At 48.2% G+C, this 17,308-nt stretch overlaps 1 protein-coding gene and 1 long non-coding RNA gene across 2 annotated transcripts; one reads left to right on the top strand and one right to left on the bottom strand.

Moving 5' to 3' along the window:
* Positions 1-6,124: 6,124 nt before the first annotated feature.
* Positions 6,125-6,457, bottom strand: LOC139835769 (uncharacterized mitochondrial protein AtMg00820-like). Its single transcript, XM_071825634.1, has one exon. The coding sequence runs from the start codon at positions 6,455-6,457 to the stop codon at positions 6,125-6,127; it is 333 nt and encodes a 110-aa protein (XP_071681735.1).
* Positions 6,458-11,782: 5,325 nt separating this feature from the next.
* LOC127335448 (uncharacterized) lies at positions 11,783-15,483 on the top strand. The gene is made up of 3 exons (XR_007872797.2): positions 11,783-12,621; positions 12,715-13,600; positions 14,081-15,483. It is a non-coding gene; the product is annotated as an uncharacterized lncRNA (long non-coding RNA).
* The last annotated feature ends 1,825 nt before the right edge of the window (positions 15,484-17,308 follow it).

Here is a 17,308-nt window from a genome sequence, read left to right on the forward strand (position 1 = left end):
GCAACCAACAAGTACTCATATCCTCCTGGCGAAGCTTTGTACGACTTGCCCACCATATCAAGTCCCCATTGGGCAAAGGGCCACGACAATGGTATTGGTGTTAATTCTGCCGCTGGAGAGTGAGGTTTGGCGGCGAATCTTTGACACGCGTCGCAAGTTCTTACTATTTCCTTGGCATCCTCGATTGCTGTCAGCCAATAGAATCCTGCTCGAAAAACCTTGGCTGCAATAGCTCGACTACTTGCGTGGTGGCCACATATTCCTTCGTGTACATCCTTCAGAATTATTCTTCCTTCTTCAGGTGTGACACACCTTTGCAGGACACCTGAAATACTTCGCTTGTATAATTCCCCTTTGATCACTGTGAAAGCTTTGGATCGTCGAATAACTCGCCTTGCTTCAACTGGATCGTCGGGTATTTCTTTCCTGAAGATGTATGATATATATGCTTGCATCCACGGAATTTGTACCATCATCACAAGCTCTTGGTCCTCTTCATCCTCCGTGGTTTCTTTGAGGGGTGCCGAAGTTTTCTCTTCTTTTGCTTTTTTCTGCACCTTTTTTGGCTTCGTGGATCTCTCCGCTATTTCTTCCCAAAATACTCCTGGCGGGATTGGGAGGCACTGCGACCCGATGTTTGCGAGAACGTCGGCTTCATCATTGCTCAATCTACTGATGTGATTTACCTCGCATCCATCAAACAGCTTCTCGAGCTCATTGTACACCTCCTTGTATGCCATCATGCTATCATTGACTGCATCACATTGGTTCATAACTTGCTGAGCCACCAATTGTGAGTCGCCAAAGATTTTTAGTCGAGTTGCACCGCAAGCTTTCGCCATCTTCATCCTGTGTATGAGGGCTTCGTATTCTGCTTCATTGTTAGATGCGTTAGGGAACGTCATCCGAAGGACGTATTTCAACTTGTCGCCTTCAGGTGATATAAGTACTACTCATGCGCCAGCTCCTTCTACTCTCTTGGACCCATCGAAGTTCATGGTCCAGGTTCTCGACAAATCTGGGGGTCCTGTGTTTTGCATCTCCATCCACTCTGCGATGAAATCTGGCAGAACTTGCGACTTGATTGCTTTTCTTTTTTCATACGTGATGTCCCGAGGGGAAAGTTCTATTCCCCAAAGGGAGACACGCCCTGTAGCTTCTGGATTGTTCAGTATATTTGAAAGAGGTGCTTCGTTGACTACTATTATCGGGTGTGCCGAAAAATAGTGGCGCAACTTCCTTGCCGTTGCAATAACTCCATATGCTAGTTTTTGGTACTGCGGGTACCGCTGTTTGGAAGGCGACAGAACTTCACTGATGAAATATACTAGCCTCTGCACTCCATGGAGTTTTCCTTCTTCTTCTCTTTCAACAACTAACACCGTGCTAACCACTTGGGGTGTGGCTGCAATATACAGCAGGAGAGGTTCCTTTTCCTTCGGCGCCACCAAGATTGGTGGTGTCGAGATTGTGCGCTTTAAATCCTCGAAAGCCCTGTCGGCCTCTTCGTTCCACTGGAATTTATCTCCTTGCTTTATTAGAGCGTAAAATGGTAACGTTTTTTCTCCCAGCCTGGCGACGAATCTGCTCAAAGCTGCGACTCGCCCAGTTAGCTGCTGTATTTCTTTCAACTTTGTTGGCTTCCTCATTGTTACGATAGCTTGTATTTTATCGGGATTTGCTTCAATCCCTCTTGCTGAAACTAGAAACCCCAGAAATTTTCCTGCTGGGACGCCAAAAGAACACTTCGTCGGGTTCAGTTTGAGGCAGAATTTGTCAAGGTTGTCGAAGGTTTCCTTGAGATCCTCGATCAGCGTTGCCCCCTTTTTTGATGTTATGACGACATCGTCGATGTATACTTGCACGTTTTTCCCAATCTGTGTTGCCAAACACTTCTGCATCATCCTCTGATATGTTGCTCCCGCATTTTTTAGGCCAAAGGGCATTGTTTTGTAGCAAAACACGCCGTAAGGTGTAATAAACGCTGTCTTTACTTCATCTTCTTCTTTCAATCCGATCTGGTTATAACTAGAATATGCGTCCAGGAAGGAAAGACGTTCACATCCAGCCGTGGAGTCGATAATTTGATCGATCCTCGGGAGGGGAAAGTGATCCTTTGGACAATGTTTATTGAGACACGTAAAGTCGACGCACATGCGAAGGACCTTAGTGTTTTTCTTCGGCACCAACACAGGATTTGCTACCCATGTGGCTTCTGTAAATATCTCTTTGATAAAACCAGCTTCTCGTAGTCGATCGATTTCTGACAGCATGGCCTTGCGGTTTGGTTCCGAAAAACGCCGCAAGGGTTGTTTGTTTGGTCTCGCTAATGGATCCAAGTTTAGGTGGTGCTCGGCAAGTTCCCTGGGTACTCCTGGCATGTCGGCTGGACACCATGCAAAGATTTTCCAGTTCTCACGGAGGAACTCGACGAGCACGCTTTCCTATGCGAGGTCCATGTCGTTTGCGATGGACGTCGTCTTTTTCGGGTCTGTCGGGTGAATTTGCACCTCCTTGGAATTTTTCTCGGTATTGAAAGTTGATTCTTTGTTTGGCCTTCCAACGTCTGGCAGTACATCGTAGTCAGTCATACTCCTTGACGCCAGATACTCCGCTTGCATCCCGAAAGTTTCTGATATCCGGTGAAAATCCTTATTGCACTTATTGGCTAAGGCGAAGCTTCCCTTGACTGTGATTGGTCCCTTTGGTCCAGGCAACCTCCACAACAGGTATGTGTAATGTGGCACCGCCATAAATCTAGCATATGCTGGTCGTCCCAACAGAGCGTGGTATTGCGACGGAAAATCCACGACTTCAAATTCCAGCCTCTCGATTCTATAATTCTCTCGGGTTCCAAACTGAACGTCGAGATTGATCTTCCCCAATGGATAACTTGGTTTCTCCGGTGTGATACCGTGGAACCTTGTGTCTGTTGGCTTCAAGTTTGCTAAGGATATGTTCATCTTCCTCAATGTATCTGCATACATAAGGTTTAAGCTGCTGCCGCCGTCTATGAACACTCGAGAGACATCAAATCCCGCAATAACTGCTGGCAAAATAAGTGCTGATCGCCACAGTCGAGGAACTTGCTACGGATGATCTGCTATGGTGAAGCCAATATCTTGCCCTGACCAATTAAGATACTCGACAGTTGGTGGAGGCATTTTTTCTGCCATAAACACCTGTCGTGAGATTACTTTCTGAGCTCTATTGGATGGCCTTCCCTTCTGAATCATCGACACTGCTCCGTTAGAGTTAGGATCAACATAAGGTGGTGGTGGAGGTGCTGCCGCTATTCTGAGCTGATGTCGATTGTCTTCTGTAATCGCGGGAGGTGGTGGCAAGTGAATCTCGCTCCTGGGTTCTCGAGGATTTCTCTGTGCTGCCCGAGCGTTAGCGTGTTCTGCATACCTTAGCATTGCCTGGAAATTGCGAAAGTCTTTCTGCAGGTGCCCTGACTGTCTTTTTCCGTTGCTGTCGAGGAAAAAATGCATCTGACACGGCCCATTCATCATTTCTTCGGGGGAAACGAAAGGCCTCGGGAACCTAGGCCCGCTATTTTGCCTGTTGTTGCGAGAATCGTCCCTGTTATCGCCTCGCTGCTCACTGCTTCTCTGATAATCATCTCTGTTGTTTCCTCCTGTGTTTGCCCGAAAACCTGCCGAAATTTGTCCTGGAGCGTCATAGTTCGGGTACTGCCGAGGAAATCGTCGCCTCGGTTGATAATTTCGATCACGGTCCTCCTCTGGCGACCTATGCCGTTTGTTGTGGACAGCATCTTCTGCATCTGCCCATCTGTTTGCTATTTCCATTAACGCGGATACTGTCTTTGGGTTGGTCCTTCCCAAGTCCTCGACGAAATATCCACGCCTGATTCCTGCGACAAACGCATCTATCGCTCTCTCGTCAGATATATTTTCTGCCGAGTTTTTGATGATGTTCCACCTTTGGATGTATTTTCTCATTGGCTCGTCCGGCTTTTGTCGACATGCTCTCAACTCCTCCAGCAGCCTTGAGTTTCTTGCATGTGGACCGGAAGTTCTTGACGAACACATCCTCGAAGCTTTCCAGTGTCGATGGATCCTGGGGTAAGTTTCTTTATCCAAGATCGTGCGGCTCCACTCAGATGCACCTGGATGCTTTGCATAGCTGTTGCTCTGGTTCCTCCTGTGAGCTTTACTGTCTCGAGTTAATCAACTAGTCAATCCTCTGGATCTTGAAGGCCGTCGAATTTCTTGAAATTGTCGGGTAACTTGAATCCTGAAGGGACTCGAGTTTTTCGGACTCTCCTCGTGAAGCATGGCAAGCCGCACATATCTTCGTCGTTAAGCTCCGGGGATTGCCGATGTTCCCTTCTGCTTTGCCGCGCTCTATCGACCCTTGCTTGTGCTGCCGTGTCTCTTGCTCCGTTTGGTCCTTCAGGGGCTGCCGCTGTTGCTGCTGCAGGTCGTGGACTATTTTGCCTTGCCGCTCCTTCGGGAGGCGTTGATACAAACGCTGTCCCCATAGCTCCAACTCCTGCTATCGCCATATTTTATAGTGTTTCCCTTGGATCTCCTGGAGGTGGTTTAGATGCGAGGATAAAAGCTTGTGTCGCCATATACCCAGCCTCTGGTGTCTTAGGGATGATGTTTCCTCTTGTATCTATCGACATAAAGGACATGTCGAGGTTTTGGATCAAGTGCTCTCTTTCTGCCTCGGGTATATGTTGCAACCTTGATCTTCCTCTATTCCGCGCCTCCCTGTGGCTATCACCCGAAGTTCTAGATTGTCGACTTAGATCTGCCCTTCTCCTGCTGGATGCAGAAGCTGCCTCCTTTCTCCTGTTTAACTCAGCTGTCTGTTTTTCCAATTCTCTGGCAGCTCGTGCGAGCCTATATTGATATGCTTGCAATTCCTCTGGTGTGGCCGTGGTAGCCATTGGTTCTGAACCGTTCATAGCTCTCGCGGCTCTATCCCACGCTGCTTGCGAAAGTTGAACTCTATCTCGCGGCTGTGGCCCGACGTATTTATTGCCCAGGCCTCGTCGCAGATCGGAGGGATCGACGTATGGATTTCCCAGATCGTCGAAAGCCTCAGATGTTTCCTCTTGATCTTCAATGGCATAAATCTGATGATATTTTGTATTCAGATCTATGTTGGGTTTGGTGACACCATCGTTGAGATTGATGAAGACCTTGCCCACTGTAATAGATTTGTCGATGAAGTTGTAACTGTCGACACTGCTTGAGTCATCGCTTATATATGAGTCCGCAGATGACTCAAACGACATGTCACTGAAGATCTTGGCGAGTTTCTCTCTTGCCCTGGTGCTGACGTAGCGTGTCGACGAAGTTTCTTCTTCTCCTGATTCGGTTGACGATGTATAGCTTGAAAAAATCGGAATCGACCGCCGACGATCCCGACGAAATCGGAGCTTCGACACGATACGATCCTTCCTTCTCGACGCGAAAGCGAAACCTTCCGAACGTCATCTCCATAGGCTCCGCCAGATACGCATATGCATCCAAACGGGAGGGTGGGTGAGGAACAAAATCGACAGGACCAGCAGCGATCTGTTTACCTCGATCCATTGCGTTGCTTGCGGTTGATGATGTCGAAGATCTTGAATGTGCCATCGAGATCAGATCCTTACGCCTCTAGTTCCCACAGACGGCGCCAATTGACAAGGTATCAACTTGTCAATGCCTATGGATTGTAGGCTAGGGTTTAGTTGGAAGTAGAGGGCAAGTAGATCTCGAAGGTTTCAGCCGAACAGTACTCGACGATTATGAAAACTAGGGTTTGTAAACAATGATTCGATGATCTCTGTGTCCCTCGACTCCCCCTTATATAGGAGGCGGAGCCGAGGGATTCGTGTAGTACAAGTTACATAGTCCGGGAAGGTTTCTAACTCATCCCGCAAGATTACAAGTAACACTTCCTATTACAACTCTATCTTTCCTTAAATACATCTTGGGCTTCCGAATCTTCTTATTCTTCGGGTAGTGGGCCTTCAGTAAACCCCGGGTACTATCTTCGGCAGGCCCATTTGGGATGCCTATGTCAACTGCTTCAGACCATAAATGGACCGCTGGAGCTTGCATACATGTGAAGGATATCTCGCATCCTCAAAACCTGGGGGCTACTGCATATAAACATCTTCACTCAAAAAACCATGAAGGAAGGCATTGCTAACATCAACATGACGAAGACTCCAGCCGCGAGACACTACAAGGGAGAGCACAAGACGGATTGTCGCAGGCTTCACAACCGGACTGAATGTGTCACCATAGTCGATTCCATGCTGCTGGGTGAAACCTCGCGCGACCAAACGAGCCTTGTGTTTATCAATGCTACCATCAGGGCGGTGTTTAGTTTTAAAAATCCATTTGCTGCCAACAATATTAACGCCAGGAGGGCGTGGAACCAATTTCCATGTGCCGGTCTGTGTGAGCGTAGCGAACTCGTCTGCCATGGCCGCAGACTAGGCAGGCTCCTCCAACGCTTCCCGATGAGATGATGGTGCAGCAAAGAACGCTCGTCGACGTGGGTCATAACAAACCGTCCCATCGGTGTAAACCTTCTCCGTCCTAGTGCGATCTCGCGCGTATCACCATAGCGTGCGTGGAGTCAGTGGAAGGGGCAGCCGATGGTGCCGCGGCCGATGTATCGACAGTAGGCGGCACGGACTGCCCTGATGGCATCGGCGATGCATGGGTGATGGGAGCCGAGCTGGGGGCAGCAGGCCCTGGGCTGGCCCCAGACGTAGGCGAGACAGAGGCCGCACGCGGCGTGCCCTGCATGGCCGTGCCATGCACGTCAATCAGTGGTGCTGGCGAGACGGCGATCGGCGACGCAGGAGCGGCGTCGTCTGCAGGACCTAGCACTTGAGGACAAAGGACATCTGAAACAGGAGCATTAGTGGACAAAAAGGTGAGGTCATAATTTCGCATTGGCGTACTCGTAACCGGTTCATCGGAAGGGAACATAATGGATTGTTCTAAAGTGGAAACATCAACAGAAACTCCGGGTGTAGCAAAAGGAAACACCGTCTCATCAAACGCTACATCACAAGAAATATAGATACACCCCGTCGATTTATCCAAGCACTTATACCCCTTGTGCATCGGGCTGTACCCGGGAAAGACACACATCCTAGATCGAAAATCTAGTTTATGGGAGTTGTATTTGCGGAGACTCGGCCAACATGCGCATCCAAAGATACGAAGAGAAGAATAGTTGGGCTGAACCTGGAGGAGTCGGAACATGGGCGTCTCATTCTTAAGAATGGGTGTAGGCATACGATTTATAAGGTAGCACGCCGTAAGGAACGCTTCATCCCAATAGTGGAGAGGAAGTGAAGAATGAGCGAGCAGGGCAAGACCTGTTTCTACTAGGTGACGGTGTTTACGCTCCGCAATACCGTTCTGCTGAGATGTGTGTGGGCAGGAAACATGGTGTGAGATCCCCGTGCGCTGAAAATACTGGTGAAGGCGATGGTACTCACCTCCCCAATCAGATTGAACAACTTTAATTTTGGCATTCAAAAGACGCTCAACATGAGCCTGGAAAGCATAAAAAATCTGCTCAACATCAGACTTATTTTTAAGAAGATAAATCCAGCAGAAACGGGAATAGTCATCGACAAAGCTAACATAATATTTGTAACCCCCCGAAGAAGCACTTACTGGACCCCAAACATCAGTGTGTATCAACTCAAGAGGCATAGTAGTAACATGAGATGACAAAGAATAAGGCAACTGATGACTTTTAGCATGCTGACAAGCATCACACACAAGAGAGAAATTGTCTGACGATGAACAGGGAAGTTCATTTGTTCTAATGATAGATCGAACCACATTATTTGATGGATGACCGAGACGTTCGTGCCACTGTGATGGGGTGACCTTGACACTAGCGGAGGCATGACGAGTGGAGGCGAACGTCGCTTTGGTGAATGGAATAGGATAGAGCCCTCCATGACTTCTACCTTGAAGGACGACTCTCCTCGTGGCCTTGTCCTTTACAAAGAAAGCATGACGATGAAATTCAACGAACACGTCATTATCGGAAACAAGGCGAACAATGGAAAGGAGATTTTTGCTAATGTGAGGAACATGAAGAATGTTTTTAAGATGAAGTGCTGAACGAGCTAGATTCGAATAGCAAATATGCGAAATTGACAAACCTGAGCCATTAGCCACTTGCACTTGATCTTTGCCACCATATCGTTCGTAAAACTGGAGGCGCTCAAGTTCACTCGTTAGGTGGTCTGTGGCGCCGTTGTCCAGATGCCAATGGTGATTCACGCCACCACTAGTTGACGTTGGTATGCCGGAGCGCTGGTTGTTGAAGGTGTTGCCGGAGCGCTGGTCCTCCGCAGCACGACGGCAATGGGGAGCAAGGTGCCCCCAATAGCCGCAATAATCACAGCATGGGCGCCAGCGCTGGCGTCCTCCTCCTCCGTTGCGTCCACCTCCGCCGCGACCACCGCGGCGACCGTTGCGGCCACCGCCGTCGTTCCCGCCTCCACGGTTGTCGAAGGTGTTGCCGCCTCCATAGGCGTTGTTGCCCCCATAGGGGTTGTTGCCCGTGTAAGGGTTGTGCCCCCGTAGGGGTTGCCACCGCCACCACCATACGGGTTGCCCCCACCGTTGGGGCGATATGCACCCTGAGCGGGAGGTGCGTAGTTGTAGTCTGGCGCGCGAGGGCGATGGTCGGCAGGAGGTGCGGGTCTGGAGGCGGCGTTGGCCGACGAGGTCCATCCTTCAACTTGGGCCTGCTGCGCCTGGAGTGCCTCGAAGGAGAGGATGTGAGCATAGAAATCAATGTAGGGCACAGACTTGTTACCGGCAGTGAGCGATGCCGCGATGCTGTTGTACGCGGAGCCAAGTCCGGTGATGATGTAATCGACGAGTTCGTCGTCGGAGATGGGCGATCCAGCGGAGGCCATGGAGTCCGCCAGTGACTTCATCATGTGCATGTATTCAGCTGCGGATCGGTCCTCCTTCCGCAGGCTCTGGAGTTGACGTCGGATGTTCCGAACATTTGCGCGGCTGTGGGCGCCGAACATGGCGTGAACGGATGTCCACGCCGCGGCTGCCGTCTTGCAGCCGATCAACTGGCACGAGATGGATGGCTCCATGGCTCCGAGAAGAAATCCCAGAACCTTCTGATCCCGAGTCCACCAGTAGTGGTAGGCGGAGTTGGGGATGGTCACCGCCTTATCTCCCTCCCCCGTGGTGATCTCCTTTTCCGGCGCGGCCTTGGTCCCATTGAGATGACCATGGAGATCGGCGCCAGAGAGGTTGAGCAAGAGGAGGCCCTTCCACAGCAGGAAGTTGCCGTGATCGAGACGGACGGGGACGGAGAGCGAGATCGCGGCAGGGGTTGAGGCTGTCGATGAAGAGGTGAGGGCGCCGAGGTCCGTCGTCGTGAGCGCGGGCGTTGTCATGACGATGCCGCCGAGAGAGGGGCTCGCGGCGACTGCGGAGCGGAGGCAGGCTCCGATCAGATCGATTGCTCGCGCGACGCGGAGAGGGGTTCGCGAGGGTTTTGCGTGAGGTGAACAGCCCTCACGTCTTTCCACTATATATAAGGATCAGTACAAGGTACAATACACGTATATACATATTTGTACAACAGTATAGACTACTTAACAGAAGCGTCTGTTGTAGTGGACTTGTAAGGTAAAGGGCATGGTATTTTTTTTGACCGAAATATATATATATATTGGTCTATCTTGCAAGGATCATGGTCTATAGTACCATAAGATGAGTGGTGTTTTGGAACATGGGAGCATATGCTTCTTTTATTTTAAAATTCATCTTACACATATTTTAAATTTCAAAAAAATTGAAACAAAAAATTCGCACTTATATTTTCACGTGCTACGCGCTCACAAAGTTGTTTCATAAAAAATGGACTTGTCATGTGACGTGTGTAAAAAAGACAAAACTCAGTGCTAAAAATAATGTTTTTTACAAGGTAAATTTTCTCTTTTTTACATAGACCACAAAAAATATTGATTTTTCCTGAAACTTGAGGAATGCACATATATTATGGAGATGTACATGTAGAATTTTTTGTCAAAATTTTTCGACAACTCGAAATATAATTTTTCGGTATAGGGAGCATACGCACCCGGGAGCCGAATTGAATTTCCGAATATGGGCTATCTACATCTACACTACTTAAAAAGGAGTAACATGTTCCTTATTCTGCCCACCTCTCAGTACGTCAAAATTTTGGTCGTCGTCGTGCTCCGGTTCAGCAGCTGGGCCAGCCCACCTCTCATCTACACTACTTAAAAAGGAGTAACATGTTCCTTATTCTGCCCACCTCTCAGTACGTCAAAATTTTGGTCGTCGTCGTGCTCCGGTTCAGCAGCTGGGCCAGCCCACCTCTCAGTACGTCAAAATTTTGGTCGTCGTCGTGCTCCCGTTCCGCAGCTGGGCCAGCCCACCTCTCAGTACGTCAAAATTTTGGTCGTCGTCGTGCTCCCGTTCCGCAGCTGGGCCAGCCCACCTCTCAGTACGTCAAAATTTTGGTCGTGGTCGTGCTCCCGTTCCGCAGCTGGGCCGCTTCCGCGCAATCGCCTACGTCGGCCGCACCAAAATCTCCTACCAAGTCCAGAGAAACTCATACCCTCGTTCCATTCGCCTGTCGTAGCCGCCCCGTCCCCGTGTGCTCTGCCGCCTCTCACCTTCCCATCTCCTCGCGCTCCCCTTCCCTCGCTTCGCCTAGCAGGAAGGTCTCTTCCTTGACCAGGGCGGCCACGACTCTAGCTGGCGCTCGAGTTCCTCGCAGCAGGTGGCGGCTCTCGTCGTCAAGCACGGCACCGGCGCAGGAGCGGTCGACGATATGGTCAGGCGGGAGAGGAGGGGGTCGGATCTCCCTGCCGTTCTACCCATCCTTGCCGGGCCACCCCTCCCAACACGCACCAGCCTCTCTACTCTCTCTTACAGAAACGTCTGCAACACCAACTCGAAACCCAACATGGATACATGCTTTTCTGTGAGGTAATGGACATGTCCTTATTTCAGACTTGTGATTTATTGTAGCTTGTAGGTGGTGGACAATGCATTAGGTCAGGCTTCTAAATCATGTGAGGTTCCCATGTGCTTTTCAAGTGTTTATTCACTTTTGTGTAGGTCAAAAGAACAAATATGCAGATTACTTGTTGATGAAGTGAAGTGATCTAATCAGACAATTCAGTTGACCAACGGGACAATGCCCTCAAGTGAGTATTTGAGATGATAATTGAGATGTAGTCATGTAGGTAACAAAGGTTCTTACTACGTAATGATATTTTTGTTTATATAATAGGTAATGATATCTTGACCTCATGCACAAAGGTCTGGATTAATTATGCTGAGGAGGCGGAGAATAGCGTTGTCTCTTAATTAATACAGGCGGATGATGAATTTGATCTGCTCTGTTCAGAGTCCGACTGGGTACATACTGTAATATAGCAATGTGCAGATACATGATTGATAATTGTCACTTTTAAGTTCTTTCGCGGAGTCCAATTGATGATGATTATTACTGCAAGGATACAACCACAGAGGGAGTATTATCGCAGGTCTAACCATTAATTGGGTCTTCTTCTTACTTCATTTTGTTTCCTTCTCTATCCCGCTTTTCTTCTCCTTGCACCCTAAATTATATTATGTTCATAAGAAATCAAATATTTCTCTGAGTTGCATTGTTCAGCTTTCTATTGTCGTTGCAATGTTTACCTTTTCTTCTCTATAGTAAGAAGTCATACTTATGTGCAGGTCGAAGGAACAAATATGCAGATTTTTCCTCTAGGATGTATTACGCTGATGCAATAACTGGACCGTGACGTACTCCTGCACAAATCAGTACATAGTTATACCTTAACTTACTGCCTTTTCCCTATGCATAAACTACTTTAATTATCAAAATAATGTACTGTCCTTTCTCTGGTAACAAATATGGTGTAGTATAGATTTTCTGTACTACCACATCGCTCTCTTCTTTGTATCGTCGTAATATCACTACTCACTCTATCTTTGTAAGCTATACGAATAGTCAATATCATACTCTCCCCAGACAGCGATATGTCAAACTTTTGGTTGTCCTCGTCGTACTCCCGCACGCGCCCATATGGGCCAGGCCCAACTAAAACTGCCAGCCTCCCATCGTTTGTCCCTTGTCCCCTACTCTATGCTCCCACCAGGCCACCCCTAAAAAAAAGTCGATCCGACCGGACGCCTAGGGTTTTGGCGCCGCCATGGCCGGCATGGTCTCCCCCGGGCCCCGGGCACCCTTGCACCGTCTGATGCCCTAACGTGTCAAAGAAGAGGCGGAGGAGCCTGGGCCAAATCCTGACGCCACCTGCATCGCGTCAATGGCGGGATCGTGTTCAGGTCAGTCGCGAAGGAGAGGGGAAGAAGGGTCGTCGCTGTTGGAGGTGGGAGGATGTGGTGGTGCCACTGGGGAGAGGACCTAGAGGGGGTGCCACCGGCTTGTTATTCTTAGCCCCCCGTCCAGCAGATCCCCGCCCGTGCCCGTGCTGGGGAGAGAGGGGCGGCCAGATGGAAGGTGAGGAAGGCTCTCCAGGCCAAGGGAGAGCTGGTACCCGGAGGAGCACTTCCTCGATGCCCAACTCAGGTCAGTGCAACGACATGCCACTGGGACGTGCCCTGTTCGTTCTTCTCTGCTCTGAACAAATATGAATCCAGCTAATCTGCAGCTAGATTTCAGGTTCGGCTGTGCCTGGAAGATGGTCGAGGAGCACGTCAGATCTGGATCTGATCATATTTTGGTTTTTGTTTGGGATGAACGGAGGTGAACGGAGGTGACAATAAATTCAGAGTTCTGAACCAGCATGTCGTTATGCAAAGGAATCCTAGGAGCCAGGATATCGGGCATCTTCAGTAGTCAAACACCTGGTACATATGAGTTATGGAAGACAGATGGTGCATCTGCTAGGAAGCCTCATGCCACCAATTTGAGTCAGAGCTTTGGACTCCTGAACGGGTATCTGGCGATTAAAACTCATGAAAGAGAAGTCCTATGGTGAAGTTTGTGATGTATTTGGTAGAGCCAATGTTTTATTAGCTTCCAAGGATGGAAGTTTGGCGGCATCTGTTGAGAATGGTTAGATGTTCCAGTGATTGATGTTGAGAATGGATAGTTTTATTTGACCTCAACTCTTGGGTTAAACCGGAAGTGATGGAACTTGGCATAGATCAGTCTCAGTCCAGAAGTAGTACATGTGGTTGGTTCACAAACTTCTGGTGGTAACGTGAATCGTTGTTTCAATCGCCTATTTTCATTAATCTGGTGACTTCCATCCTTGTTCGCTGTTTGGGAGAAAGACAAAGACCAACAAAGGAACAGTTGTTAATAACCCTGACTATCGATTACGATTGGTCTCTTGGCATGGACTTTAACATCAAGTAAAGAAGATATGGTATCTGTTAGCAGAGTAATATCTCTAAATGGTCCACTATTGTCAAAATGCACGGTTAGCTGGTGCATTTGGATATGCAGACAATCTTCATGGATAGCTGGTGCATTTGGATATGCAGACAATCTTCTTGCTGCTGCACCTGTAGGCCTATGGGGGCTGCTTCTTTTGTTTCAGGTCAGTCTGACTCTGCTCTGCTTTTAGACCTTCTGTTTGAATTATAGCTGAACCTAGATTAAAACAATTTTCTTTGCTTTGCCAAGACTGTCAATATTTGGAGTCTTTGTTCTATGCACACTACCTTCTAACTACTGCTGCCAACATTCTAAAATTTTATGAATACTACACCAAACTAATCCTAATCTCTCGCTTTGAACTACTTCTGTTCATGGGACATTGAACAACAGCTGGTAAGTGTTTCTGCTTGGACGTCCTTATATGGATGCTTAAAACTGTCTCAAGCCATGATAGTTACCATGGAAAATATATCATAGGTGTTTCAAAAGCATATGTGTTGAATCTTGCCTTCAAATATGCATCAGCTTCCATGGAAACATCTTTAGGGGATCACCGATTCTCACGTATATTATAATGCATTTATTTACCTTTGTGCGTACCATAGTACCATGTCTCAGTTTTATGATTTATCTCGTGCAGAAAGCGGAATAGAAAACCCAGACACATGAGTGGAGAGGATGGTGCAGGTTTACCACAACCTGGCCAAGTGGGAGTACTTCTGCCCGCTTACCCCAGCCTACACTTACGTGTCACCAAAGCTGGGCTGCTGGCCTACGATGTTGACAACCTGTCGGCAGTAGGGCAGCCGGAACTGAACATTGTTGCGTCAGGGACTCCCTTCACGTCGTGCTGAAGAACCCTACATAATTGGACGCGGGGCGTCGGAGCAGATGGCATGTAGCACAAACCAATTTGGGGATTCAGAAACGGCGATGTGGGGCACGTCGGGGAAGGAAATTCCAGTGCCTGAAACCACTGGAACGGATGCATGACGTGTTCAAGATCGACACACAATGAGTCAATCCAGGCATCCAAGAAATCTTTTTTTGAAAGATCTAGCTTGGCTGTCTTTTGTATATTAAGCAGAGGGAAATACAAGACCACGAAGTGTGGTAAGTAAAAGTATACAAAGACAGAGGACCTCACAAAGGTTCTCTGAAGGGAGCTACTAGACATTTGGCATCAGCAAGACGCCATGAATAAGGGAGAGATTGCATGCATTAATGAGGTTGTGCCCAAGATTTTTTATCCAAGTGTTGTCCAATAAGTCTGTTTTGACAGCTCGGTTCTTTCTCTTGGAGTGCTTAAATAGCGCGGGGAAAGCTAAGCGCAGGGGATGCGCAAGGAGCCATGAAGACTCCCAGAAGGAGGCACGGAGCATGTCGCCAACTGTGACTGATTTCAGTCCTAACACAATACATCATTAGTATCCTCTTTCATCTGCGCAAATCATGCGCTGTTGGCTAATCTGCAATGCCAACATGCTTGGGAATTGGGATCATGGTGGCCATGAAACTGAAGATTAGTACAATTTTTGAGGACCAAAAATTTAGTGTTTGTCGGCCTTCATCTTGGGACAGCAGACAACATGGACTGAGCACTCCTGTGATTGTTGTGGATCGACTCTGTGCTGCTGGCTCTCAACTACTCTGTAGTATTAGTAATATGATGTATGTCCATGCGCAGCTCTTATATCACGATTGCAGCTCATTGAATTGTCCATTGTTAATATGACCCTATCCAACAGAGTACTTTCTATCACTACTGCGTATGTTTCATTTTTCCTAGGATTTATCCAACTGATCAATGATTGAATGACTTTTCACTTCCTGACTTATAAGGTGAAGCTAAAGGTGAGAAACTATCTGCAGAGAATTTGGGTTTTGTTCATTGTGTTTGGGAAACATTTGTTGATTGTTATCTCGAAAGTCAAGGAGTTGATGCTTTACTGAATATCTAGACCTTGGATGGATTGTTACCCGGATTCATTTGGTGTCCTGATGGCTTCGATGAACCTTCTCTGTAATGATGCCACCTTGGATAGATACTGACCCCATGTCATGTTAACGATTTTGTGAATCAATATACTAGGTGTACAAATATCTATCGAGTATTAATGAGTAGACATACTTATTAATACAAATGTATTGGTAGAGTATTTATTTCATATTTAAATAATATCAATTATATGAGTTGTCGAAATATGCTTTAAACGGGATAGAATCTTATTGGTTTGTGGAGTATATTGTGGTTTTTTTCAAGGACGTTGCTACCCGGCGGCGCCGCATATAGGTGAATCTGTGCGGCGGCTGCTACCACTATGTTCCAAACGATGGCAAACAAAAAGGATGCACGAAAGTCACGAAACGGCACTGCCCTCTAAACACGTTGTTTTGGATGTCAGACAGCACTTCCTCTTTATACTGACACATGCAGTGGCAGGAGGTAAAGTTGTCTTTTGCTGAATAAAATATGAGAACGCGAGAACGGATGAGCTGCACTCGGTTCGTTTGCCTGACATTTTGCAGGACCATTTACTACATGGCATAGCTGCCAGGTTTAATTCGGCATAGCTGCCAGGTTTACATGGGACGATATAAAAACACACACTTTCTCCTCTGTATAATTACCTGATTAATTCGACATAGCTGCCAGGTTTGCTAGTAATGTTACTGATTACCATACTATGTAGTAGTTCATCGCTGCCAGATTAATTAGCCCTAGTTGCCAGGTTTAACCGTTAAATAATGATCATATTAACTGGAGCCTACATTGCCGGATTAATTACAAACAGCTGCCAAGTTTACGTTTGCTAATTGCCAGATTAAATTATTTTCCAACGTAATTAGTGCCTCAGCTTCTCCCCAGCTCCTCTGGGTCACGGCAACACACCGCCTATGGCATCCCAAAGGCAAACAAGGCCATTGAGGAAAGGAGAAAAGAGATGGTCATCGAGAAGACCAGAGAAGCCGGTGGGCGTCTCCTCCTTGCAGGAGTGGCTTCATGCGCTCTTGGCGCGAAGCTCCCCGCACGGCGCCGACGTTCCTCCTCCTCTCGAGTCTACGGGCGCCGTGTTCCTCCACCTCCCGAGCGCAGCTCCTCCCCACGGTAGTGCTCGGCGGCGGCGACCTCTCCCGGCGGCGGCCTCCGCGCGGAGGTGCTTGTCGGCGACCTCTCCCAACGGCGGCCTCCCGCGGAGGTGCTCAGCAGCGGCGGCGGCGGCCTCTACGCGGAGGTGCTCGGCGGCGGCGACCTCCTCCTGTGGCGGCCTCCCCGCGGTGGTGCTCTCCGGCGGCGACCTCTCCGGCGGCGACATCGTGTGCTGCTCCCCATGGTGGTCTGAGAGACTGAGAGGGATTGCGTGTGTGGCTACAAAAAGCTCATGGGGAAGAGATAAGGTGCGTGCGGGTCAGCTCCCGTGCCTATAAGGACGCGATGCGTTTCACCAATCGTAAGGCACCGCCGCACGCGGAGCGAATCGTGCGGCGCTTCTCCCTAGATTTTCCCTTTTTTCAAACATGTGAAGTTTTGCATGTATTGTATTGACATGTTATGAGAAAAAATAGTGGCCTACCATTTTCATCGTTTCGCTGTGTTTTGAATTTTCATAGTGAGTTATGAATTATATATGTGCATTGAGAAATAAAATTTAAAGATCCGTAGCAACGCACGGGCATTTGTACTAGTAAATGAAAAAAAGGAAAACCCTTCGCCCCAGCCAATTGCCAGTATCAACACAAGTTGCAGCTGGTGTGGCGAGGCCACTCATTTGATTCATGGGTGACATTATTAGCATCACAAAAAATTGAATGTGTTACATCGATAAAATTGCTATACATATCGCACAATGCTAAAACGCAATGTAAG

This window comes from Lolium perenne, chromosome 2, assembly GCF_019359855.2.
Source record: "Lolium perenne isolate Kyuss_39 chromosome 2, Kyuss_2.0, whole genome shotgun sequence".
In the NCBI taxonomy this organism is placed as follows: Eukaryota; Viridiplantae; Streptophyta; class Magnoliopsida; order Poales; family Poaceae; genus Lolium; species Lolium perenne.

Coding starts and splice junctions, on each gene's coding strand:
- LOC139835769 (XM_071825634.1), bottom strand. CDS start 6,457: ATGGCAGACGAGTTCGCTACGCTCACACAGACCGGCACATGGAAATTG.